Source organism: Callospermophilus lateralis, chromosome 7, assembly GCF_048772815.1.
Source record: "Callospermophilus lateralis isolate mCalLat2 chromosome 7, mCalLat2.hap1, whole genome shotgun sequence".
Classification (NCBI taxonomy): Eukaryota; Metazoa; Chordata; class Mammalia; order Rodentia; family Sciuridae; genus Callospermophilus; species Callospermophilus lateralis.
In genome coordinates, this window is record NC_135311.1 from 135,788,104 (window position 1) to 135,815,292 (window position 27,189).

Sequence of the window (27,189 nt, forward strand, 5' to 3'; positions counted from 1 at the left end):
TAAAACAAACAAGAAGTTTATTTGTAAGCGGCAACACTATCGGGCACACAGTGCAAACTTTCACTCTCTCGGGGTGAGTTGGCACAAGTGGGGAGACAGAAGTCACATCCAGAAAGAGTCCTTCCAACTCTGGCTCCCCTGCTCTGCAGGGCAACGCAAGGAAGCCCGAGATCCTCCCAGGTCTGCCCACCAGGGGGCACACATGCTGCACTGTGGCAATGGGTGGGCTGCGGGCACAGACCCAGCTGTCTAGGCAGTGGGACATCTTGACTCAGAGTGGGAAGCCCTTCTTGTTTCCATGGTGACAGCGGGGCTCTCCTACCCTCCCACAGCTCAGCTGCCAAGTTCAAATCCAGTAGAATTTATCCACAAGGGATCCAAGTACCTGAGCTGAACTGGCCTCTCAACCCCTTCCTTCTAGAATCTGGCCACGGCCTTTCCTGGACACGCTCTGCAGGGTCCAGGAGCGGGCTGACCCTCTAATGGTGAAGAAGTCCTTGGCAAAAAAACCATCGGCCTCAGCTGCTCGGGGATGGGCAACTCAACACGACGTCAACGGCCACGCAGACCCGCGACACAGGACAGACAGGACTGGCTCTCAGCGCCTCATGTGCACGGGGGATCTCAGTGGGCACAGTACCAAGGTGGCTCGGCAGCTCCCCTGGACTAGGGGGTGGGGGGAGCACACCCCTCCGGAGGCTGAAGGAAGGTCCAGGCTGAGGTAGGAGAGAGATGGCTGCGGGGCCTTGGACCTTCCAGTCCCTGAAGTTCCCTGACAGGAGGAGTGGCCTTGGCATGGCTCACCAGACCCCGAGAGAGGAGGGCAGGACCCCGGGAACGTTGAGTCCAAGATGGAGGATACAGAGGGCACGCGAGACCCCGGGGCTTTCCGTCTGGTTCGCACGGTACCTGCGATGCAGATGCAGCGGGGCTGGAACCTGGCGCCTCGGCATGCTAAACCTGCGTCCACCGCTGAGCACAACCCACCCAAGCTCTGTCATCTTGCCCAGGATGCAGCAGGGGGAGCTGCCTGCTGGGGCCCTGGGCACCTAATGTTCATGTCCAGGTACAGAAGGACACGCTGGAAAAAGCCATGTGGAGTTGGTACTCTCCAGGAGTCTGGAGCTAACCCGAGGGAATCCCGTCCCCTCCTGGGCTGCGGCCTCCTCTCCACACAGAACCCTCTGATCACAGCCTCCCCTGCTGGGACCATCCTGTGGCCTCGGCACTCAGGGTGAAGTGTCCTTTCTCCGTGGATGGTCCCCGCCGCACCCCTCTTCCCCAGCAAGCTCCTGAGAAGGGGAGGGTGCTGGGGTCTCCGGAAAGTCAGAGTTAGCAGAAAACCAAGCCAAACCATCCCACAGGGGCTCCAGTAGCCAAGCTCCCAGGTCCAGCTGGTGACAGGTCCCAGAGGGGCAAGGGCTTGTCCCAGGCTCCCCTCGGTCTGTGCCTGGCGGGCCCTCTGAGAAGGGCACACAGCACAAATGGCAGAGGGTCCCACCATGCTGGCTGCTCCCCTCCCCCAGCCTGCAGGGAGGGCGAGGCCAGGGCTCTGGATGTCACTCAAGGAGTTTGGCCCAGAAAGAGCCACAGAGTCTGGGGGTGGGGTCTATAAGGACCAGGGTCCCTCAGCAGGGGCCAGCCCACTCTGGCAGTGACACGGTCCACGCCAGCCCATTAACTGGGCTTCATGCCGGCATCAGGCACGCCAAGGGGCAGGGGCTTCTCCGAGCTCTGCAGCAGAGTCTCTGGGGTCTCCAGCCGGGACTGAAAGGGGCGTTCTTCCCGGGAGAAGGGGACCTGCTCGTCCTTCGTGGAGCTTGAGGGGCTGGTGTCTGGGTCCCCCATCGTGGCGCTGGCTTGAGAGGAACACTGCAAGCCATGGTCGGAGCTGCTGCAGACATTCACAATGCAGGTGACGTTGACCTGGGTCCCGTGGCCACCAGGGGAGGACTCTGTTAGGCACAAGGTGGGAGGGGGTGTCAGTCTGGGAGCCTTGAAGAGGGGGGACATCTTCACAGCAGCCTCCTACAAGAGGCAGACAAGACAGGCCGGAACAGCTCTCTCCCTGGAGCCAAGACGGAGATTCTATACCAGCTCCGCTGTGTGACCCCAGGTGAGCCAACCGCCACCAGCCTCAGCCTCCCCATCTGCCCAAACCAGCGTTCCCACCTCCGCGGCCCAAACCACCCAGCGAGCTAGGGCAGGTGCCAGTGTTCCAAGAACGCACGCTCCCCACAGAGAACCAGAGGGCCAGAGGGCGGGAGGGGCAGGAAGCACATGTCACCAACACTGTCAGGCACTCCGCGAGGAGCAGCTGCTGGAGGCAGCGCAGCCCGGCCACACCAAGAGAAGTCCCCGCCTTGCACAGTGTCTGTAGGCTGCCCGGAAACAGTTCCTTCTTGGAAATCGAGCACTGACCCCAAGTCATCTTCACTCCCCGCAAGCCCCTTCCCTCCTTGCAGAGCTGCCTGGAGGATTTCATAAATCTCAGATTCCAGAAGGGGGGTGGCTCCTCGTGACCTCACTGGAATGCCTCCTGCTGCCTTCAGTCTGACAATTCAGATCCCTGCTGTGCCTCCACTTCTTGGCCAAGTTATTCACCGCCTCAGAACTTTAGTGCACTCAGCCGTAAAATGGGGACAAGGTGCCCTATGTATCCCCTGGCAGGCATAGATGACTGACCTGTTCACTGCTGTATCTGTGGGGCCAGGGCAGCTCCTGGAGACAGTGACACTTGTTCACTGGGGTGGACACTGGCCCGTGTCCAGCTCCCTCGCAGCACCCACACTTGGGTACGCACAGGCCCGTCTCCCTTCCAACCTGCTCCTGCTCATCTCGGTTCACCCTGCCCCGTCCCCCAGCCGCTCAGACCCAGAGCCTTGGACTCTTTAATAGCCCACGACCCACCCATAAGCGACTCCTGCCGGGACCACCGTCAAAGGTACCTTGAACTGCCCTACAACTGCCTGGGGTGGCTGCCACCCGATCCCCCGTGACTGGTTTAAGCTCCTGGTCCCAAACCTGCCTCCTGCAGTCTGTTCCACGGCCCCCAGAGCCAGGCCTTTAAAGGTGGCCAGCAACTGCTGGCTGGGCAGCAAACCGTGGACCCCAACAGCCCCCAGCCCTCCGGGCTCTCCTGGCCTGTCCTCCTGCTCCAATTCTCCCCTGGGCCCCTCCAGCCAACTCCCCTCCTGCCCCTCCTGGACTTCAGGCCTCAGCCTACTCTCAGGGCTCGCCCTTGGGCCTCACTCGGCTCAAAAGCCACTTCCTCCAAGAAGCCTCCCTGGCCTCCTTCCGTAGACACATTAGCCCTCCATCCTGTCCACCACTCCCTGGGTCCCTCCCCTAGACCTCAGACCCTGGAAGTCGGGACTTCCAGACTGTCCCCTACAATGTCCCTAGTGCCTGTAACAGAGAGGAGTGTCGAATGGAGGAAACGAGGCCAGGTGTGTCGTCCGGGTGGCAGCAGAGTTTTAAAGTGAACTGGCTCCTGCCATTTAAAATCCAGCCATTGGCACTTCACACATTTGGCTCTGGGGGTGGCGCTCAGCGGCAGAGCACTCGCCAGCACACGAGGCCCTGGTTCCTTTGCCAGCAGCAAGGGGCAAAACCCACCTGGACGTAAGGCCTCCCCTGGGAGCCACGTGCAGGAGAGCTGGCCGTGGCGGGCCACAGGGAAGCCACGTTCCTGAAGCAGTTGGCAGGAAGGACTTCAGGGGCAGCTTGCCCCACCTTCCTGCCCAGCGCCTGTGGCCACCTGAGTTTCCTAGTTAGCTGGTGAGGGACAGATGACGGGTGAGCTGGAGGGTGGACTACAGGGCTTCACATACAACATCCCCTCAAGAAGTGACCATTGCTGCTGTTCCTGTCCCACCGGGTGCCCAGATGAAGGGGCAGCTGGTTGTCTTCCAGTGCCCCATCCAGCCTGGCTCTCTGGACGCCCTCTGGGACCTGGGGGAGCCTGGGAGGAGGACGGCGGGGCCAACACTGCTCTTCTCAGAACAGCCCCAAACCAACCAGGGAGAGGAAGGGCTGAAATTGTGGGGCCAGAAAGAAATTTCCACTCTGAGCCTCCGAAGAACCCAAATGTCACCCAAAGTCACCATGGCCTTTGCCCGTGATGAAGGAGACTGTGGAGGCGGACGGGGCACAGCTCTGGGGTTCCCACAGTGGAGAGGTGACCGGTGGGAGGGGAAGCAGGGGAGAGCAGAGGCCGTCGAGGCAGAGAGGAGGAATAGAAGCAGAAGGGAAAGAGGACAGGCAGGCATGGCCGGCGTCCACTCCGGCGCCAAGGAGGAAGCCACGCGGGCCTGTGGAAGAGACCAGAAAGAGAATCCAAGAGCTGGACAGAGACCCAGAGCTGCCGTCCGCAGCACGCTCACTCATGCGTGCCACAAACATTCGGGCGCCCGCTCTGTGCCGGGCCCGGTGGGGCCTCCCCGAGGGAGTTCTCAGGCAGGAGCAAGGGACACTGACCAGACTCGCCCCGACAGAGCGGGTGGGCTGTGAGGAGAAGACGGGAGTGGGCAGCTCATGTGGGCAGGTGGGAGCAGGGTGGTGTGAGCACCAGCCGGAGGCAGGGTGTGCCACCCAGGGAGCAGCAGCGGGTGTGCGGTGACCGCCGCCGTCAGCGCCCGCCTGGAGGTGGCCCAGAGGAAGCTGGGCCCTGTCCAGCACCAAGCCGGACACGTGCCACTCATCTCTCAGCAGCCCTGCCAAGGAGGTGGCATGGCTCATTTCCAGATGGGGAACCATGACCCGGTGGGGCTGAGAAGGCTGCTCAGATGCCCGTGGCCCCAGAGCAGCTGGGCAGATCCTGGAATGACCAAGCTCATGGCCAGTCCCTGTGGCCCCACTGGCCAGGTGAGCGGGAGAGACGTGGGCCAGTCATCTGGCCCTCCCCACTGCAGGAGTGGGGCCCAGGGCTTTGGGGGAAAGCCTCTCAGATGCACTCGGTGTGGGTGACACCTGCCAGACCCCTGTTCAGGACAAAATGCAGACTGTACAAATGGGACAAGGTCCCCACAGTCCTGGCACCTCAGGCTCAAAGGGACCCACAAAAAGCTGCAGTGAGCAGAGCCCTGGAAACCCAGGGGGCACTCCTGGCTCTTCTGTGTGCCCTGGAACAGGCTGCTTAGCCTCTCTGGGCCCCAGTTTCCTCCCCTGTAAAATGGGGATGAGGATGGCCATGGTGTGCAGGTTTTTTTATGCATGTCATGTGCGTAGTATGGTGCCTGACGTACCAACGGCCTTGGTTAAAAGCCATTACCAGGGCTGGGGCTGGGGCTCCGCGGTAGAGCGCTCACCTAGCACATGCGAGGCCCTGGGTTCGATCCTCAGCACACATAAAAATAAATAAATAAAATAAAAGTATTGTGTCCAACTACAACTAAAAAATAAATATTTAAAAAAGAGCCATTACTATCATCAGGCAGGCAGGTGCTGGGCCTGGGGCTTGGGGGCGATTCAGGGTGACCAGGAGCCCCTCACCTGGCGAGCCGCGGGACTACAGGGGCACGGGCCGGGAGTTCTGGGACAGTCCCAAGTGCACTTTTCACTTAGGAAGTTTTTGGCTGAAGACGGGTTTGCAGGGACACAATCCCACCCCAGGCGGAGGGGCCTCTGCACAGAGCGGGATGAGCCAGGGGTGCTCCTTCCTCTTACCCGAGCTCCCAGAGCTGGCCCGGGCCTCCCCAGACTCCTGGGCCTTCTCAGTGCCGGGCATCTGCGGCCGGTGCCTGTTGGGTGCGCCCCCGTCTGCGGCACTGGCCGAGCTCTCCAGGGAGCTGCTGCTGGAGCTGGGCGCCGCGGTCAGCAGGTGCTGCTGCTCCAGCCCGGGCGCATCCTGGCGCTTATCTGCAGGCAGGTGAGGCTGCGGGAGAAAGAGCAGTCAACCCCCAGCCTCTCCTCCCCCACCTCCCGTCAGCACTGCAGGCTACACCACACCCCGGGCCCTGCTCTTTCCACACACAGCACTTTCTGGGAGGTGTGAGTTTCCGTGGTTTTTTGTGTTTCTATTATTAGCATCTAGCCACCCAGCTGGAGCCTGAGCCTGGGGGGGGGGGGGCAGGGGCCATGTGGCCTTCTCCACCAAACAACGACCCAGGGAAAGCGACTTTCCTAAGGTCACCCAGGGCAGCAGCCACAAGCCAAATCCTGTACTCACTTGCTGTGCAAACACAGACAAGTCACCTAACCCCTGTGTGCCTCCCTATTCTCACCTCTAAGGTGAGAATAGGAACCTATGTCACAGGGCTGTTGGGAGAATCATCAGCTGAGCAGCCGAATGTGCTTGAACAGCGAGCGGTACAGTAAGCTTCACACAGAAATAGAAGTAGAGGGAGGACGGCTGGGCCCAGTCCAGCACACTGCTGATTTCCATACAGCCTGAGAGCTAAGAATAACTTCATGTTTTTATTTATTTATTGACTGACTTACTCACTTACTTGTTTACTTAGGTACCAGAGATTGAACAAGGGGTACTTAACCACCGAGCCACATCCCCAGCCCTTTTTTTATTTTTTGTTTTGCGACAGGGTCTCTCTAGGTTGCCTACAGCCTCGTTAAGTTGCTGAGGCTAGCTTTGAACTTGGGATCCTCCTGCCTCAGCCTCTACCTGGCAGTTTTCGTGTTTTTAAATAGTTTTTAAAAAATCTTTTTTTTTTTAAAGAATAATATTCCAAAACACATGACATTTTGTGCAGTGCAAGTTTCAGCACCTATAAACAAGGTTGGATGGAACATGGCCACTCTCACTGTGCCGACTGACTTTCGTCCTACGAAATCAGGCTTGAGGAATCGTCACGGAGACCGTACCATCCACAAAGCTTCTACTATCTGGCCCTTGGCAGTAAAGTGTGCTGACCTGAGTCCAATCAATCAGTGCGGAGCAGGGAGCCCTGTCATCAGGGGACCCTCAGCTGCCCCTGCTCAGTGACCCTTTCCAGGGTGCCCCCCAGGCTGCCCTGTGATGCCCCTTAACGTCTTTCTAATAAGCCACCAGTTGGCATCTGAGTGCTGCCCACTGCCAGGCACTGCCCCAGGGCCCTCCAGACAGCGTCCCCACAGATTCTCCAACAGTCCAGTGCTGCCCTGGCCTTACAGGTTTGGAAACGGAGGCACAAAACGACTGTGTCGCTTGCCCAAGGTCATGGTTAGGATGAGATACAGCTGGGCTAAAGCCACATTGCCACTTCTGGGTGGCTGGGGTTTCAGGTCTGGAGGCTCAAGACAAGCTCCCTGCCTCCAGACACCCGGGCTGGGCCATCGGGAGACTCCAGACCAAGGCGAGTCTGTCCACACTGACTAGCAGGAATTCAGGGCCTTGCCTCAGGTCTGGGGAAGCTCTGGATCCCATGAAAAAAGGAGATAGCAGGGTCAGGTTCTGTGGGGCCCTGTGCCAGGGCCGCTGACCTACCCAGGAGGGGAGAGGGACAGGGCAGAATGAGAACAGAGGACTGAACGGCTGGTGGCCGCACCTATGGCTGCAGGGACAGAGGGATAGTCCGGAGTCTTCATCTGCTATGGGGACAGACAGGGGACCTCACAGGCCTGTTAGCCCTCCAGAGCAAGAAGACCCTCGGACCTCCCTCCAGAGGGACACAATTCCAGATGTGGCCTGACAGAGGCAGGAGTACTGCTGTCCCTTCCTGGGGCTGCTCCTCGCTGGCCAATCACCACAGTCCCCAGCTTGCAGCCCCTCTGTTCCCTGAAGCCAGCCTGGTCCACAGCCTCTGCCTTTGGGCTGGCAGGACCCTATGCGACTGACCCCATGAGGCCACAGCAGCCCAGCCAGGGTGAGTCCCATGCTCGGTACCACACGGCTGCCGAGAGCAGGAGGAGCCCAGCCCGTGCAGGGCCGCAGCTGCCTGCTGCACCCTGTGCTTCCCAGAGTCCCCGCTGGCCCAGGCTCCCAGGTTTTGAGGGACAGAAGGCATTTCAAGTTCACGGTCAGATTCTGGCCACTGCCTGATCCCATCCTGCAGTCCTGCTCCAAGCTTGGTCAGTGAGAGGGAGCAATGAATGTCCTCCTCACAGCCTCTGGGCAGGGGCTTTCTGGCCTGGGTCTCCCCCAGACCCCCCTCCCCAGCTTCTGCTCCCAAGCCAAGCACGCTGCCCCTCAGGCCTGTCTGTGTGTGTGGAGGGGTGTGTATCTAGAGGCTGAGGGTGTATGAGGCACACACCCAGGAACCTTCGTGTGCAGGGTGGTGTGCACACGCCTGGTGTGGCACTGTCAGAGTGTGCCCGGGGGAGGAGAGGCACCTAGGCTTGTGACCCAGGCCCCTCTCATCAGCTGGGCTAGCTTGGGAAAGTTACTTAACTTCTCTGGGCCAAGAGTCCTGGGCTAGGAAAGTGGGGCAACAACCACGTGACCTGCGTGTCACAGCGAGACTGGAAGGAGAAAGCCCGCTCAGCACAGCGCCTAACGTCACTCTGCACCCAGCCAACGCGTGCCCTGGTTACCACGGGAGGCCCGCCTGAGTGTGTCGGGGGTGGCTGCAGGTGCGCTCACGTGTGTGGAGACGTTGCTTTTCTAAGCAGAGGAAGCCACTGTCCCCCAAGCGCTGGAGAAACGGGCGAGCTGACTCACGGCTCATCCCGCCCCCGGGCCTCGTGGGGGAACATCACCCACGGGGCTCCCAGCAGAACTTGCTACCAGCCAGCTGAGGGACGGCAGAGTGGGCACCAGCTCAGCAAGGGGCGGGGCCCCTGGAGGGTGCCCAACCCCGAGGGCAGCCTTGCTGGGAGGGGGAGCGCCCGGAGCAGCTCGGACATCTCCCGGTCCAACAGGCTGGGTGAAGGCGGAGGCCGCCCATCAGGCTACCTGTCGAAGCCGGTTCTGCCAACGGCCTGAGCACCTGACCCTGCAGGGGTGACTCAGCTCCGAGCCTCAGTCTCCCCGTCTATAAGGGGTAGGGGTGCTGGTGGTCCCTGCCCGCAGGACGGGAGGATCCAGCACAGGCAGAACGCCTGGCTCAGGTGAGCGGGCGCTGGCACAGACCTACACGTGTCTTCCCAGCCCCAGGTCAGGATGGCCCTGGAAGATGGCCATGTGGGGCGTCCACACCACGGAAATGAGAAAGCACCACAAATCAGGCTTTGGGTCTTCTCCCCCTGGACAGCTGTCACGGGCCGCCACTGGGGTCTCAGCGCACAGGGGTGGGGCTGTCCACCCTTGGGCAACACAAACTCGGCAAAGGGAAGGGGAAGCAGGCCTCCTGCACCCCCACAGGACATCTGAGCACAAATATCGGGAAACACTGGCCAAGACAGGGCGGCAACCAGGCTGCTGGGGCCCAGCCTGGAGGGGACACTTGCTTTATCTGCTACTAGGCAGCTGTCACAGTGTCATGGAACTGAAGTAGGAAAAAATGAGGAGTGGGGACATGAGAAACAGTCTGGCCCCCATCAGAATGCCATAGGGTGGGGCAGAGAGCACTGGGCAGGAGTCCAGGACGGGGCTGTGTGACCTTGGGTAAATCACTGTCCTGCTCTGCAACTTTCCTGTTGGCAAAATCAGGAAATGAAACTAGTCTACGAGATTTCAACAGCCTTGTGTAAACCCCGGACACTGGGCCACCCAGGGCTCTGTACCCGCTGACCCTGGACAAGAGAACAGAAGGCACTGCTTCTCACTGCAACCCGCCCGCCCAGAAAGAGACCTGAGGAGGGGCAGAGGGACACTCACCACTTTGGCTCCTCTCTGTAGGCAGGAGGGTTTCTCTACAAAGAGAGGGGACAAGTCAGGGAGGCGGCTTCCTGGGGCACGGCTCTCCACAGAAGGACCCCAACTCTCCGGCAGGGCCAGCCCCGTTCCTCCCTCTGCCCGAGCTGCTGGCAGCCCGCTTCTGCCCACACCCCTCCCGCCCTCAGTGCCCGCTCTCTCCTGGGCATGCTCTTGCCCAGTGGCCTGGTGCCCCCAGACTTTCTGGATAGGAACCCCAGACTCCTGTCCCCCTGGAGAGCCTCAAATGCCCTGGCCGGTCAGCAGCAAAGCTAGCAGCACTGCCCTCTGCCCAGGCTTAAGCTCCCACAGAACAGGGACCGTGGTGTCCAGATCTGGGGTCCGGGTCCGTCTGAGCCCAAAGCGTGCCCAGGGAGGCTCCCGAAGGTCGTCCTGAGCCAGTGGGTGAGGGAGGGAAGCCAGGAGGAAAGGAGTCTTACTTTTCTTCTGGGTGACGATGACACAGTTCACCAGTCCTATCATCAGCAGGCCCAGGGCTGTCAGCCCCACAATTAGTCCTAGGAAGAAGGGAGGCGCTCAGAGGGCCACAAAGACAAGCTACATGTCCCAGTGGCACCGCGACTGCGGTGGCCAGGCTATTGCCCGGGAGGAGCCAGACCAGGCCTGAGTCCTTAAGTTCAATGACGAGCCCGTCGTATATTTGTGGGCCACACTCTGTCTGAGGGCCACCAGTCTGAGTCCCCTGGCTGGGCAGTTCTCACCCCAGAAGGAAAGGCAACAAGATGACCCGGCCACACGGGTTCATCAGAAACAGGGATTATGAGACCATCTCCACGTTAGGCAAACAGCCGACCCTGGGGCACCCCACCCCGGGATTCCTAGTGACACCAGGTCCTGGAAGGAAACCAGTCACTGCCACCTGCATCCCAAGACGGACCCACATGGGGCCTGAGCAGAGGGGGCTCTCAGTGGGACACAGAGAGAGGAAGGAAGAGAACGGAGGGAGGGGAGAGGGAGGCCCCTCTGTGGCCTACCGACTGGGAGAGAAATGCTGCTCCCGCTCTCGTTCTGCACGGGCAGCAGGAGGGAGGTGGACGGAGCCGCGCTGGGCCCTGCTGTGGGCTCCATGGACTGGGATCTTGTAGACACCGGCTGGTGTGTGCGGGCTGTCCCCGGGGTCACTCTCAGGCTGGGAGATTCGGATGTGCAGACGGCATCTGTGCTTGCAGTGCCGGGGACGGCCACCGAGTCACAGCTGGGGGTGGGGGGGGAAGACTTGATCAGCAGGCAACAGAGGCCAAGGGGCCTGGGGTGACCAGGCTCAGTCGTGGGAGCCAGGCCAGCCAGGACAGGGGAGTAATGCGTGTGTCGGATCCTCTCCAGGGTCCACTTGCTCCTGCCCCCACCCCACCTCCCTGTGTGCCCTCTAGTCTTGACTCCCGTGGCAAGGTCCTGCTCACTGTCTACCCCGGGACCACCCCACAGAAAGCAATTGGGCACCTGTGGCTGGTGAGCTGCTCATGTCTCAGGCCCCACATCACCCAGGGACAGCCCCTTCTGCTCTTCAGAGCCAGGGACTCAGCCACTCACATGCGGTGGGGCCGGCAGACGTCTGTGGATGAAGTCGTGTTGGAGAAGGTCCCTCGGGGACAAGGGTCACACCTCACATCTGAGGTTGCAGTTCCTTCAAGGGGAAAAGTGGAAGTTGTCAACAACTTGAACCCTCCATGCACAGGGGACCCTGCCCTGGAGCCCCGGGGAGCCTGAGGGGCCCAAGGACCTCCTGACTTTCCAGCAGCTCAGGATTTACTCCGATCCACCTCTGGATTCCCAGGCCCTAGTACACAGCAGGTGCCTAATCGGGAGTGCTGAAGGAGGGAATGAGTGGTGGCTGGATGGACAGATGCCCCTGGCTGGGCTTGGACTGATGGGTTGACACCTGTGACTCCACGGGTGTCTGTGGAGGAGAGGCCCAGGGGTCTCGTACCTGGTCTGGACACGCCGTAGCCGGGCGGGCACCTGCGCATGGCCAGGCAGAGCCCGCAGCTGTCCTGACGCTTCAGCACGCAGTACGAGCCCGGTCTGCAGGCACACACGCGGTTCCGCATCTGCGTGCAGGCTTGGGTCTCCACCTGACCTGCAGGAGGGACAGGGAGCTGGGGTCACTCCTGCCTCTGCCACACCTGCTCTGCCCTCCCAGCCAACCCAGAGCCACAGGGAGCTGGCCTCAGGACCCAGGTGCACCCCCCCACCCAGGGCACAAAAGGCCCTGGCCACCGAGACTCCCAGGCTGCTCCCTGTGCCACCAGCTCCTCAACCTTAATGTGGGCGCCGTCCTCCCACCGCCATCCCGAGCTTTTTGCCCAAGAGGACTGGACAAGGGGCTGGTAAGTGGGGAAGGGAAGGGCCATTCGGAAGCTGGTAAGGAGCTGCAGGGTGCCACGCATGCCCTGCGGGAGGGAAGTGCCGGGTGGGGTGCCAAGGGAGGATGGGGCCACCCCTCCCAGGGTCCACTCACCAGACTCGCAGGGGGACCGGCAGCTTATGCACTTGTCGACCACGTTCCAGACCTGGGTGAACGTGCTGTCCTCGCAGGGGGCACACACGGTGTCGGAGGTCTTGGTGCACAAGTTTTTCGCATGGTGACCTAAGGAAACAAGGGCCACCGTGGTCTCAGCGGAGTGGGGCTCTGCCAGGACCCCAGGCTCATTGGCTGGGCCCGGGGTCCCAAGGTGCCACAGCCTTGCTGGGAAGGCCTTCAGCAAAGTTCCAACTCCTCCTCCTCAGCTCCTCCACGCGGGCACCTCCAAATCCCTGCTCTTAAATCCCTTGTCCCCTGCTTTCCCAGACACCTCATCTGCTGTCAGGATGAGCTGAGGCCAGAACTGGCGGCCAAGGCCTTCCCTCTTGATAGTTTTAAAAACTCTCCTGCAGCAGGGGTGGAAGGCCGGAAGAATGTGGCCCTGGGACCCCAGGGAGGTGAGGGCAGGGGCCTGAGGCCTGGGGAGGGGGAGAACACCCAGGCAAACCGGGGGCCATCACTCCCCGACCCATCCCCAAGGTCTAAGTGCTCTGCTAATCCAGTAACTTCTTAAAGAGACCCTGCCTGGTAACAGAAGGAAAAAGTCCCTTTCCCGGGTGTCTATTAAAGTGGCCATGGGTGTTAACAGGTGACTCATGTTGCTACCCACATCACAAGCTAATGGCCCAAAGCCTCCGGTGGTTTTCAGCATCTTAGGGAATAAAATCTAACCCTGCCCTGGCCCCTGCCTGCCTCTTTATCCTCATTCCGGCCTCCTGTCCTTCTCCCACCCGGGCCACACACATTGCCCTGCCACGCAGGCTCCACCACAGGGCCTTAGCACCTGTCACTTGTGCTTGGCCTGCTGTTCCCCACATAGCTCACTCCCCTCCTTCTGGGCTTGGCCCAATGTCATCCCCTCAGAGACCTCCCCAGGCCATGGAAACGGAGGGGCCACTCCGTCTGTCTCCACCAGCCCCACCGTGCCCTGCTTCCCCCCAGCACCTACTGACAGGACCATGCGTCCATTAGAAAGCAGATTCCACCAAGGTAAGGATTTGGTCTGCCCTGCTCTTAAAACACACAGTAGGTGCCCTATAAAGGATTCTGTCTGCCTCACACTTAAAAAATACAGCAGGTGCTTTATAAATGCTACACAAATGAATCACAAACATGACTAGCTACATGAAGGGCAGACATGGGGGGCAGTTCCCCAGCTCTCCCCACTGGGCCAGGACTCAGGTCCACCATCTGGGAAATGGGTTCATTGAATGAGATATTCACTGAGCACCTACTATGCGCCTCGTATTGGGGACTCAGTGAAGACGAAGGCACAGTCCCTGTCCTGGAAGGGCACACAGTGAAGCCAAGGGAGAAACCGGGCCAAAAGCCCATGGTGCAAAAAGAGCTGCCAGGAGCCAGAAGTGTGGAGCAGGCTGACCCCTAGAGGAGGGGACAGCTAACACAAGGGATGCAAAGGGATTGACCACGGCAAGAGCCGTTGGGAAGAGCTCCAGGCAGAGAGGACATCACGTACAAAGGCCCAGGGGCATAAGGGAGCCCAGCCAATGCACAGCACTAGGAGTTCAGTGAGAATTGAGGGTGATGGCTCTGCCCCCAACCCCTCAACACAAGCGCCCTCCAGGGCACCGCCCCAGGGTCCCAGCCAGCCAAGAGGCCCCGCGGCTGCTCCTTACCAGGCTGACACTTGCTGCAGCAGACCTGAGCCGTCTCTTGGTAGTACTCGTTCTGCCGGCACGTGTCCCCAGGTTCCAGGGCATAGGGCACCACGGCAACCTGCAATTGGGGAGGCGAGACAGCCGTCAGCTTGGCAGCCGGTCCCCACACCCAGCACCCAGATCCTGCCTGTGAGCGCTGCCCTCCTGATGGAGCACCTGTCGGGGTGGGATGCAGGGGAAGCGGCGGCGGCCTGGCCTCCTCCACCTCCATCCTCAGTGTAGCACACAGTCTGCAGGTGGAGGCGCAGAGCCAGAGGGCGGGGCTGCCACAGTGACTGCTGGGGCAGCGCTGGCAGGGTGACTGCTGGGGTGGTCCTGCCCTAGCCTGCAGCCCGCGGGCAGAGAGCGGCCAGGGGAAATGCACATGCCTGCAGCCAGTGCTGTGATCCTGGGGGCTTCTGGGACTCGGGCGCCACTCGGATCCCTGTCACCAGCAGGGTGGCCGTTCCTGGTAGCCGCTGTCACCTGGTAAGGGCTCTCGGTTCCCTGGCCTCAGGATGGGACCAACTCTGGTGCACCTCCCAGCCCGGAGCCCCGGGAACCAAGCCAAACCTGGCTCCAGCTGCCCCCACTCAGCCCTGCTTCGCCCCGTCCCCTGCCTGTCCTGCTGCCCCAGGGCCCTTCTCCATTAAATCCCGGTCACAGACCCCTGCCCAGGCTCAGCTGTGGGACCTCAGCAAGACCCACCTCCCGGCCACCCGACGCAGGGCTGCTTCCTGTGGCTACCGCAGAGAACAGGAAACGGAGGCACAGGGAGGGCAGGTCACTTGCCCAAGGTCCCAGGGCCAATGACAAAGAAGGACTTTAATCCCGACTTCACCACCTATGATCTCAGTACTGGGCCCCCGCCTCCAGGAAGAGAGAGCAAAACAAAGGAATGAAAGAGAAGAGAGAGAGAGGAGAGAGGAAAACAGCACTTCCACGGCACACGGCCAGACAGACGGACAGACTCAGAGCGCTCCTCCCTCGGGTCTCTGCGTGACCTCACCCCTGTGCCTGTCCCAGGGCCCTGACCACATACCCCTCTCCTGCCCCTCCTTTCAAATGTCTGAGACGGGCCATCCGGGCTTTCAGGGGTAGGTGTCCATCAGCCGCCTCTGCAGGCCGTGAGCACCCCCGGGGCTGGGCATTTACGGGAGTCCAACGTGGGCGTGGGCGTGTGTCTCCAGGCCAAGAACTGACTGTACGCACACACCCAAAGGCAGTCCTCCAGACACCGCCTTGGAGTGACCAGGATGGCCGTAGGTCAGAGTTGAGGGCTGGCGGGTGTCCCACCAGCAGCAATCACGTGTGGGCAGGAGCTCAATAAACCTTTATTAAGTGAGATGGGGCCTCCACAGATAAGGGTAGTCAGAGAGGCCAGGTTTCTTTTCCTTATTCCATCACTCACCAGCTGAGTGGCCTTAGGCAAGGGCCTCAACCTCTCTGACTCTAATTCCTAACACAGAAGCAAGTGAGATATTCAAAATATTTGCCAACACAACACGAGTGCTGACCAGTCACACTGGACATCAGCTGTAAACAAACCACCAGAAAGATGCCAGCTACCACCGGGCAGTGGAGACAGGCCAAATTCCCATGATCCAAGCGGGGTGGGACTCCTGCTGTCTTCTCTCCCTGTCCACAGCACTGCCTGGGAGTCAGGGCAGCCCAGCTTGGAGGGTCACCACAGGGAGTGACGAGTGGCCCACGACCCAGCCGTCTTCCCAGCTCAGCCTGGCGGGCAACACTGACTCTCTGACTGCTCGTGGCGTCACGCCAACGGGGCAACGACCCACGGGGCTGGGTCCGGCTGCAGTCCGCACTCCTCCCGCCCCACGCCTGAGTTATCTCCTGCTTCCTCTGCAAATTCCTCCGAAGGGCCCTCAGCCAGCCAGCAGCCTCCCACCCCCATCCTGCAGGAATCACCTCTATCCCGCATCCTGACCCTCCTCCCTCATGGCTCCCAGTGGACAGGGCTGTCACGGGTTGACTCTCCAGGTGACCCTCCAGATGACAGGACACTCTGCTCGGCCTGGCATGGACAGGGCTCTGCTGTGGCCGATCTAAACAGGGGGCTTCATTGCCATGTCATTCCCTAGCCTGCGTCCAGGCCACCCTGCCCCTCCAGGCCCAGTCCGCTCTGGCCAGGTGGGAGAGAGCAGCTCGCTGGGCAGGGGAGGCGGGCCGTGCTGCAGCACCCAGAGTCTGAAAGAGCAACGGCAAAGCCGTCTGGGAACTCGGGAACTCGCATGTGCAGGGGTCCACGAGCACACGCATGTGCACACGCAATCCCAGGACTTCCTCCCCCACAGCCAGGTGACACAGCAGGTTCCCAGGCAAAGCTTCTCAGCGTGTGGAGCCTCACTGCTGGTGGCCAAGGCTCCTGGGGGCCTGTCACTATGCTGACTTCCACTCCCACGGCGGGGGGATCTCGGGGCCCAGAAGCTGTACTGAGAAGGAGGAAGAGCAAGGAGCCCCTGCGGTGACCGCGGGCTCTGCTGCCCAGCGATCTGATCTGATTACTCAGCCCCATGGTGGAGCAGGGTGGCCTGGGCAGGCCGGGGGGACAGCACCTGGGGACCCTCTGTCTTCACAGCTCCTTCAGCACAGACCATTCAACTGGACGTTAACTGCCCCAGGGGCCGGCCTGCCCCCAGGCCCCACGCTGGCCCTCCCAGTGGGAGCAGCTCCCGGGCTCTGACTAAGCCCCCGCCAGCTGCCTCTTCCCCCAGCATCACCAGGGCAGGGAGGAGCTGAGGTGCCAGCCCAGGGCTCCTGACAACACTGCCCCCCATGGCTTCACCCCTGCACAGCTACGGGAACCGTGCTCATCTGGGACGTGGGCAGCTCCAGGCAGCCAAGAGAAATCCTGCTCCGTCTGGGGAAGGTTTCCCGTCAGGGGCGAAAGGCCTGATGGGAAAGGGCCCTGCCGTGGCCAAGTCTGGGCTCTCACCCTGGCACGGCCCGAGCCTCCTCCTCCCAGGTTCTTTTCTTGTCTGGAAGTTGTTGTGAACAAGCCTCCTCGGCTTCCTCCTGCTGCTGGTGACCCACCCACTGTCCAGGCCTCAGTCCCCCAGCAATCTCCAGGCCTGTTTATCCTCGGGACACAGAAAAGAAAAAAAAACAAAAAACCCTCAGCCCTCTCATGGCCAAACAATGAGGAACAGAAAGCCCCTGAGCAGGACAGAAGGTCATTCCCTCCACCCCTCCAGCAGCCTCCTCGGAGCAGGGCGGAGTCCAAATGACAGCCCTCAGAGCTCAGGGACACCACAGGGACCCTGCAAGCTGGAGGGCCCAAAAGTCCCCAGAATGTGGCAGCGGCCTCTGGGAGGCGCAGGGCCAGGGGGCCGCCAGCTCCCTTGTTTGAGTTGGGGGGTTCAGATTCACACCCCACCCGCCCACGGGGGATGTGACACTGTAAAATGAGGAAATTCAACGGCTTGCACGCGATTCTGTCAGCGCGTTCAGCAGACACAGCCTTTCAAACCCGGTGGAAATCTGGAAATCACTGAGGAGAGCGAGCACCATTGAACGGTGAGGAATCGTGAGCCAGCGGCGAGGGGACTGGAGAAGAGAGACAGGAAAGATGACGATGGCTGATCAGTGATGACAAAGACAGAGGTTTCAGAGGATAATGACAGATGGAAGGAAAGAAGGAAGGACACCATCCCTCACCCTAACGTCTGCAGCTCCTCCCCTGGCCTCAGCCTCCCGTGGGCCTGCTGGAGGAACACTGGAGGGGATAAGAGTCTGGGAACAGATGGCCAAAATGCAGAGGCTGGGGTCTCAAGTGGCCCGTCAGAGGATGATGTGGCTACCAGTCCTTGCAAGACAGTGAGCTTGGGGACCAGGCACAGTGGTGCACGCCTGTGATCCCAGGACCTTGGAAGGCTAAGGCAGGAGCACCGCAGGTTTGAGGCCAGCCTCAGCAACTTAGTAAACCCTGTCTCAAACTTTAAAAAGAGCTGGGGATGCAGCTCAAGGGTAAGCACCTGTGAGTTTAATATCTAGCACCCGAAAAAAAAAAATTTAAGTGAGCCTCAGAGACCTGCTAGGGCAAAGCTCCAGCGTGACCAGACCTCCAGGGTCCAGCCCTCATGCCCCGCCTCTTCCCACCCCAGAGGACTCCCAGAGCACCGTGGGGGACAGGGCCAGGCTGGCTGAGACTGGCCAATAGGGGCCAGGCAGCTGCACAGGTCTCTCTGGTTTGGGGGTCTATGTCACCCCTCGGGGCCTGGACAGCCTGGGACTGGTGATTTGTCCTGCGCACAGACCGAGGTCCTGCCAGAAGCCAAAGGGGGGCTGTCAGTTCTTTCTGTTTATAAATAGAGGAAGGAAGGAATGGGGGCAGGCCTGGGGAGGAGGAAGCGGCCACCACCGGGAGGGGTCATGGGAAAGTCGTGAGGCTGCAGCCCCTGCTCCTCTGCCCCCATCCACACAGCACCTGGGGACTTCGTGGCTCTCTGACTTTCCAGAAATCCCCAGATGCCACCTGCCTTGGGAGCAGGCGCACTGCCAGCCTCCCCCAGAGAGCCCCTCGGGATGGGATCTGCCAGCCGAGGCAGAAAGGGGTCACAACGGGGAGAAGGCGGCAGCGGGGAGCCTCAGGCTCTGCGGGCAGAGAGCACTCCTTCAACTTGACCTTTACCTAAGCTGAGAGGACTGACCGCCACTGCTCAGACCCAGGAAAGGCGCCTGCTGTGTGCGGCACGGTGCTGGGCACATTCACACGCTTCCTCTTATCCTGTTCCCTGCACCAAAGCCATGAGGCCGGCATGACCCCATTTTACAGATGTGGAAATGGAGGCTTCGGGAGAATCAAAGCCAATTGTCTGAGGCTGAGGAGTTGATAAGAGGCAGACGAGGTGCTTGTGGCAGTTCCATCTGCCTCCTGCTCTCCCCCAATTCTACACCCTGTGGGCTTGTCCTACTCCTCAATTTACAGGGGCCCCCAGAGGGGGTGACTCTCAAGAACGCAGTAAGCAAGTGTGGACATTTGGGTGACTGTCTCCAGGGCCTCGGGGCAGATACCATGGCTATGGAGAGAGGCAGAGGCACCTGCCCGAAGACCCGAGGACCCGCGGACCCCCATGCGTGTGGGAACTGTTTTCAAGCAATAGAGAAACCACATCATTTGCATGGCAGGTCCCCAGGGCCCTGGGGCATGGTGGGGGCGGGTAGCAGAGGTGCTTAGTCTTGATCTTGGGGATTTGCAGGAACCCTGTGGATAGTGGGGTGCAGCCACATCAGGCCAGGCTGTCACATTGGAGACCCACCTGCCATCATGGGGACCAACAGCATCTGAGTCAGGAAAGACCAACCACATCACAGGCAGGCAGTCCATGGGTGACATGTCCCACCCCCGGCCTGCTGCTTGTGATGTGAGCGGGGCAGACAGGAAGCCTGGGCCGGGATCCAGTTCTTGGGGCCAGCCTTTGTGCTGTGTGACAAGGTACAAGAATGCCGAGGCGTGGTCCTTGCCTCCAAGCAATGCTCAGTCTAGTGACAGAGGTGTCCCAACCCTCCCTGCTGTCTCCCTCAAGGCCCGTGGCTCTGCCCTTCTCAGCCTCCCCTGGCCCCTAGGTGGCACCCGGGCACCTCTTGCCACCTCCTTGCTCTCTCCCCCACCTTTGTTCCACCTTCCTCACTGGCCCCCGGTGAGCGTTTCCACGGGCTCCCACTGCCCTGGGGCCGAAGCACAGCCTCTAGGTAGCTGGGTGCCCCGTGAGCCCGGCCCTGCTAGCACCTGTCACTGTCTCTGGCCAAGAGCAGCTCCTGGCTCCAGCACCCTCCTCTCACCCCTGCTGTGACCCGCAGGGCTGACCCTCCGCTACCACCTCAAGGAAACCCGGGGTCAGAGTCCCCTCCTGGGGGCTCCTGTGGCCACCCCATCCCTTTACTGCCCAGGCCAGACCATGTTTTAGTTACTTTGTTCACCTGTGTCCCCCTCAAGGGGCCACAATTCCCTGACAATCTACCATGAGCTCTGAGCCAGACACCTGGCCTTACCCAGTTCTGCCACTCTCCTGTCTCTGTTTTGTCAACTATAAAAGGGGACAGGGCAGCTAAGATTCAACAAGTCAACCCACATGAAGGTCTGGGTACTGTGCCTGGAGGCAGTGAGGCTTCCTGTCGCTGGTCACCTTTATCACTCACTGCTGTCCCCAGCCAGGGCTCACCCCAGCAGGTGCCTGAGAGATGCTACACGGCTCGGCAGATGCCCATGTCTTAACTTCCAATTATTTAAAATGAGCTGGGCTTGGGGGAGTCCTGGGGGGGGGCATTCCCAGGGGGGCAGATTGAGGGGCAGTTTTCAGATCCCAGCCCTGCACGGTGGCTGGAGTCTAAACCCTGGGGTAGAACCTCAGCCTCCAGTGAGCAGTGAGACCCTGAGCTTAACCTCCAGCCGCGGTCACCCACCCCCAGCTGGCGGGAAGATGGAGGGGCTCCGTGCTTTCAACAGCTGGGCCCTGCCTGGCACCCAGGAAGCGCCCCCTGGGAGCAGCGCTCAGCCTCCCAGCACCTCGCAGCCCTGATGGGAAGCAGCAGAGACACACGTGGTTCCACGGGACCAAAGCGGGAAGAGCAGAGGGGTCCTGAAAGGTGCCAACAGCAGAGCCAGGAGGCCTGGGGGTCCAGGCCCCCAGTGCCCCTCCCACACCTGAGATGGGTGGGCAGCCAGCCCTGCCCAGTGTCATGTCCACTCCAGCCAGGGGGCCCAGCTTGGGGTGACCCTGGTGGCCTTGACTGAACAAGAGCTCCCGGAACACTTGAGGATCAGGTAGCTCAGCTCAGGCGGGGGGAGATCTAAGGCCAGAGGGGCCTCTGTTGTAAGATGAGGTGGGGGGCAGAACCCCTCCCTACGTCTAGGTCCAGTCCGGAGGCCACTTACTCCTCCTCCCTCCCATACCTCCTTCCCGCTCTGCTGCTTTCTCCAGTCCTAACCCTCACCTATACCACCGCCGCGGCCTCCTAATGGGCCTCCCTGCCTCCAGCCTCTCCATCCCATCTGTGCTTCACACTGAGGCCACCGTGGTCTTCCTAATCCACTCTCTGCCTGTCTCTCCCTTGCTCAAAAATCATCAATGGGGGCTGGGGATAGAGCCCAGTAGGTAGAGTGCTTGCTTGCCTCCCATGCACAAGGCCATGGGTTCAATCCCCAGCACCACCAAAAAAAAAAAGAAAAAAAAATCAATGGCTCCCAATGCCTCCTTCTCCATACAGAATATAAACTAGAAGGCCTGGTTCTGCATCCAGACTGCCTCCCTCCTGAGCAGGCAGCCTTGAAGAGGTTGCTTTTCTGTGTGGTTTTATTTTTATTCCTTCTTTTAATTTTATTTATGTATTGGTGGGTGCTGGAGAGAGAACCCGGGGTCTTACATGTGCTGAGCACATGCACCCCACTGAGCGATGCACGCAGACAGTTCTGTGTTATCCTAACATAAATAAATAAACAAAGGAGGTTAACAAACCTCAGTCTTTTCATGCATAGAATAGGACTGAGAATAGTGTACACCAGAATTAGAGTTGTTACAAATTCTTTTTTTTTTTTTTAATTGGTTTTGGGGATTGAAACCTGGGCTCTTCACCCCTGAGCTACATTCCGGGCACCACCCCCCTTTATTTTTGGAGACAGGGCCTCTCACTAAGTTCCTGAGGCTAGCCTGTGATTCTCCTGCCTCGACCTCCCGAGTAGCTGGGATTACAGGAAGGTGCCACTGTGCCTGGTAGGGGCTGCGGTCATCAAATATAATTAGTGTCACTTCTTCTCTAAACTGGACCCACTCAGAGCCTCCTGGGCCACCACTGGCCCTGCACACAGTCCAGCCTCCTCTCTGCTCTTCTGCCTCCACACCTCCCCGTCCACCACCGCAGCTGGGACCCCATTGCCCCTCCCAGGATTCAGGGGGAGTTCCCTGAGGGGCACTGAGGAGGGCGTGATGGGGGGAGACTCAGGAAGGTGACAAGACAGTCTGAGAGCAGCCGGAGGCAGGCGGATCCACGGGGGGAGGGGTGGTGGCTGGGAAGCATGGGGACCCCTGCCAAGGGAGGGAGCTCAGGAGCGGGAAGGACCAGCAGGAAGGAGCAGTATTGGGGCTCGTGAACCCAGAGGAGCAGGAGACACAAGCCAGGACAGTTGGTGACAAGGTCACCAGGGCCTCTGAGAGTGGCAGACAGAAGCCAGGGCTGTAGGTCAGCAGGAGGAAGGAGAGGCAGAGCAGCTAGGATGCTGGCAGGAGTCCTGCTCCCTGAGGCCAGGGCTGGAGCCCTTGCCGGGAGAACCACTGTCAAGTCCAGAGCTGGGCCACCCGGGCCTCACTCCACGCCCAGCCTGACCCCCCGGTCACCACCCAGGCAGGCACCTGGGCTCACAGGATCCTCAGGCTGACCTCAAGCTGGGGCTGAGTAGCCGAGGCTTGGAACGAGGGACCAAGTTCTCCTTGAGCTGAAGGCTTGGCCAGCACTGGCCCAGGCCCAGCCCCGCTCCATCCACTGCCGGGCCTCTCCCAGGAGGCCTCCCCCGACCGTTGGGAAGATGTTCTTACACACTGCCCGCCACCCCGAAATCCCTTCCCGTGCCCTCTCACCCTCAGGCTCACTCAGTTCCCTGACCCCTCAGCTGCCCTGCGGGCCAAGGTCAGACTGCAACAGATTCTGAGCTGCTCTGGACAGCAAAGGAAACCAGGGCCCCCTGGGGACTTCTGCCGGGTCTCTGACCAGAGAGCGGAGGCCAACCCAGAGGACAGAGCGAGGCTCACTGGAACAAGAGCCTGGGGCCTCGCTGTCCCTATGCGCAGCAGATCAGACCCACTAGTGTCTGCTACCAACACGGGGTGGGGCAGGGGCCTCCTGGGCTGCGAGGGGACACCCCACTCCAGGTGTGGACCGCTGGTAGGCAGGCCTTCTGATTCTTCACAGTAATCGGTTGCTCATAACCTCGGCAGGCAACAGCCACAAAGCAGCAGCGGAGGCCCCCAGGAGCAGAGGTGCACAACCCCAGGAAGGCGGGAGGGGCAGAGGACAGAGCTGCAGCCTCAGGCCGGCCGCCCCCACCCCCTCGGCCGGCCGCACGCGCACCCCCAGGCAGAAGGAAACCCACTCCTGCCACGAGCCTTGAATGACGGCGCCTTGAAGGGACACTTCCTCCTTCCCCGCTCTCAGCCGAGTGCCCCAAACCACAGTGGCGTCACCACCCGCTGTGAGGTCACAGGGTGTCCTGGTGGAAAAAGACCGTGGGTCCAGGGGCTGGGCCTACAGGCGACAGCTGGGGGGATGGGACGGTGGTGGGGCAGGACTCAGAACCAGGGCCCGGGGGCAAGTACCTGTTCTGGGGACTCGGGGGGCTCTTCGAGGAAAACGCCTCGACTTCCCTGAACCTGTGGGTTCCCAGACAGGGCCCTGCAGGGGACAGGGCGGCCGGGCTTCCCAGCATCCCAGCACGGGCAGGGCCTGACCTCTGCGGCACAGCCAGTGTGCGCGCCCAGGGGCAGCGGGCAGGAAACCCAGGAGCCCAGCTCTGCCTGGGGGCCCTGCACCTCGGCTTCAGCCAGCTCACAGGCGGCCATGAACCTGGCGGCACTGTCAAGAAACATTCCAGCCAAACCCAGTGGCACTGAGGTGAGCGCGGAGGGACGTGAGCAGTGGGAGTGCCCAGCTCCTTCCTGGGGAAGCGTAGCCCCCACTGGACCCTGAATCTGGGACCTTTGTCAAACCCACTCAAAGCTGACTCCACCACTGAGCCACATCCCCAGGGGTCTCGCTAAGTTACTCAGTAGGTAAGTGCCTCTGGGTTCCATCCCCGGAACAACAACAACAAACAGGGAAAATAAAGCAGATCGGGGATGAGGGTACCTGCTGGGGCTTATAGGTCAGGTGATTTATTGGAGCAGAAGGAAATGGGGGCGTGAGAATAGGAGAAGTCGGTGTGGGACCACACAAAACAAAAGGAAAAGCAAGTGCAAAGGCCCTGAGGTGGGCAGAAAAGCACCAACCTGGCAAAACAGGGAGGGTGAAGCTGATGGGCAGCCAAATAGCATAGCAGGCGGGCAGCAAAGCGCCTGCCCTTCCGACACACAAACACTCTGGGTGCTCCTCTAGGAAGCACTGGATGGGAAGAACCACAGTGTCACCCAGGCCTGGAGGATAGTGCTCCAGGGACTCACTGGGCTGGGCCCAGGACAAGACAAGAGTCGGGGCCACTCTCTGACACAAGAATCCCAGGCGAATTCTCTCTCCAGGTGAAGAGATGAGAAAACAGAGGCAGAAACAAAACAGATGAGAAGCAAGGGCAGTTGGGGTGGAGCCAGTGAGGTCTGGGGTCTCCTGGAGGCTGGCTCCTGGAGGACTGGCCTGGGGTCCTCAGAGCAGGGCCCTGGGCTGGGCATAGAGTAGGCATCCATGAGTGGTGGGGATGGGTGAGTGACTGGCACTGCATGAGGGTGCCTGGCCATCTGGCCACTGCCCTGTGAAGGGATGCCCGATCACCAGGTCACATCCTCAGTCAGCACAGAGATGACCAACAGGGAAATCAGGCAGGGGACAAAGGAACAGAGATATGGTGGAAGCAGGAAAGGGCCCACAGGGCCAGCAGGTGCCTCAGCTCCTGGACTCCACTCCAGTGACCAGTTCAGGAGCCCCCGGCCTCTCTCCTGCTTGGCTCCTGATGAGGAGGCAAGCAGAAGCCCCCAGCCGCCTCCCCAGACATCAGGGTCCCTGCCATCCGCAGTAGAGGGCACCAAGCTCTCCCCCACCCCGCCAGCTTCCCTGGCACTGATTTGGCAAATGGACGAATAACCGAAGGAGCGGTGCCTCCCACGACTGGAGAATGCAGCTGTTCCAGGGGAGCCTGCCACACCTGCAGCCACTCAGGTCTCCTGGGGGCTCTTTCCACAGCTCAACCCCGCTGAGCAGGTGTGGGGACACAGGCCTGGGGCAGCCCTGCACTCAAGCCCCATCCCTACCCCCGGCTCGGTGATGGCCGGAAGTGCCATGACCTCTCTGGACCTGTTGCCACATCTCTCAAAGGGAACAGCAGCGCCCATCTCTTAGGAGCCGCCGGAAGGCAGGCTTCAGTGTGATTCTGAGACAAAGTGCCCAACACTTATGTGTCCAAACACCAGGAGCCATCGTGGTACCAATCATGAGAAGGAAGAAGCCCCAGTCCAGCCCTCAGGACCCTTCTAGACACCAGGGTTGGGATACAGAATGGAATGTGTCCTCAAAGGGAACAAAAGGCCATGTACTCAAAGACCAGATAAAATCCCAGTGGGAGAATGCAGACAGCCTGTCCCAGAGAGGGACAAGTACTAATGGCCTGGAGGGATGGGGTGAGGGTGGACCATGGAGAGGCCACAGCGTGGACAAAGGCAGGTTTCACATGGGCCACCTGGCCATCAGTTTCAGGGGTGCGGAGGGAGAGCAGACACCTCACTCTGGCCTGGGGTCCGTGGGGACTTTCTGTCTTGACCACCGGGAGCCTGGAGGCAGAGAGGTGCTCCAGGCTTGGGGAGGGTCTCCGTCAAGGGGAGTAGGGGCAAGGGCAGAAGCCTGGCTAGGAGTCTGGCAACCGTCCCAGGAGGCAGGGATCTGAGCTGGGAGTCGGGGTGCTCAGGCAGGAAGCGAGGGAAACCCCTAGAGCAATTCCAACTCCCTCAGCTGGTGTCCTGCAGGCCCTGGGCCTGCCTCATCCCCTGCCAGGAGCTCACATGCCAGCCAGGGGCTCACCCAGGCAGGCCCCAGCTCAGGTGCAGGAAGGCCAGCACCTGTGACAAGACCCAAAGTCCTCAGTCAGGATGGCCACCACAGGCCACCCACAACTCACACACGGCCCTCAGAGCTGGAACTGTCTTGATCCAAAGGCCACCCTGGACCTCCCCTGGGGCAGCCCCTCAGGACCCCTCCTGGTACCCACTGAGTCAATTCTAGTCTAAGAGCCCCCCCCCCTTTCCTGGAGAACTGGGCTCCCTAGCCCTGGATCGTGGTGTCACCTCCTGTCACCATAGCAGCCAATGCCATCTCCACGCTCCACCCTACAGACAGGTCAACACACCCTGTGTCCATCAGGGTGGGCTCATGAGGAAGAAGGAAGACACACCTTGGGAGAAAGGCAGGGATGCCCTTTGAGAAAAGAGCACCCACACACACAGCCCTTCCAAAGACCCCCAAGCCCTCAGGGCCTGGTTTTCCCTCCATAAAACCAGGTTAGCCCATCTCACCAGCCACGGAGAAACAGGACCCCCAGCCCCTAGAGATCCGGCCTTGCTACTGTGGGTGTGATGTGAATATTGAATATCGGGGTCTCTGTTGTCTTCATCCTCCTGGGGCCCCCTGGAGAGCACCTCTGCCTTGCTTGATGGCCAGCCCAGGAGGCCCCTGGCGGCAGCCTGTCCCGGGCCCACCAACAGACCCGCAATCAGGGGAGTCCCGGGAGGAGCTGGGCAGGGGCAACGGGGCGGCTCGCTACACACCTGGCTCGCAGCCTCGACAGGCAGCCCAAGCATTTCTAAGAAACAGCAAAGCCCTGGCGCGGAGGAGGAAGTCTTCTGAAGAGGGCGCCAGCCCTGGGCAGTGGGGACAGCGCCCCAGACAGCCCCCTCCCCGCCGGGCGGGAGGGAAGGGCTGTCCCAGCACCGCAGGGGGTTCTAGGTCTAGCGGGGGTTCTGGGTCTAGCGGGGCTCCAGCTGCTCGGCCCCAAAAGCCCCGGCCCGCGCGGGCCCAGGAACCGAGGTGCGTCCCCGAAGGCGGCGGCGGAGCTGCGGAGAACCCAGTTCCACCCGAGGCGCACGTGTGCCGGGCCCACGGTGCCCAGATGGTCCCCATAGGCGCGTGGCGCGTCCCAGGGAGCAGGACGGCGACCCTGTCCTCCCAGCCCCTCGGCACCAGGATGGGCACGGTGGGCTCTGTCCCCCACGGCCGCGCGAGTCACCCACCTGGGCGGGCACGGTGTGCCCCGCCACCCAGAGCTGCAGTCCGACGGCCAGCGCGGCCCAGAGGGCGGCAGGCGCCATGTGCGGCGGCGGGTCCGGCGAGATGCGCCCTCGCGCTCAGGTGCCCAGAACCTCTGCTTGCGCCGCGCTCCGCTCCGGCGGCAGCTACTGAAAGCGAAAGCCCGCGGGGCCGCGAGCCCCAGGGCAGGGGCGGGGCCACCGAGGACACGCCCCACGCCCCTAAGCCGTCGGCCGCCCCGCTCTCCCCCACCGCTGCGAGCCACCCTTCGCAGAGGAGGGCAAGGGACCGGCACTGGGGACGGCTGGGCCTCT

General features: G+C 61.0%; 1 protein-coding gene across 1 annotated transcript; it reads right to left on the reverse strand.

The window, feature by feature from the left end:
- On the reverse strand, nucleotides 1-27,009 carry Tnfrsf1b (TNF receptor superfamily member 1B). The gene is made up of 10 exons (XM_077109755.1): nucleotides 26,860-27,009; nucleotides 13,907-14,006; nucleotides 12,207-12,335; nucleotides 11,676-11,825; nucleotides 11,279-11,372; nucleotides 10,723-10,943; nucleotides 10,168-10,245; nucleotides 9,692-9,726; nucleotides 5,668-5,875; nucleotides 1-1,955 (listed from the first exon to the last, which is right to left on the reverse strand). The coding sequence occupies exons 1-10, from the start codon at nucleotides 26,935-26,937 to the stop codon at nucleotides 1,678-1,680; spliced, it is 1,371 nt and encodes a 456-aa protein (XP_076965870.1). The 5' UTR covers nucleotides 26,938-27,009; the 3' UTR covers nucleotides 1-1,677.
- Nucleotides 27,010-27,189: the final 180 nt, after the last annotated feature.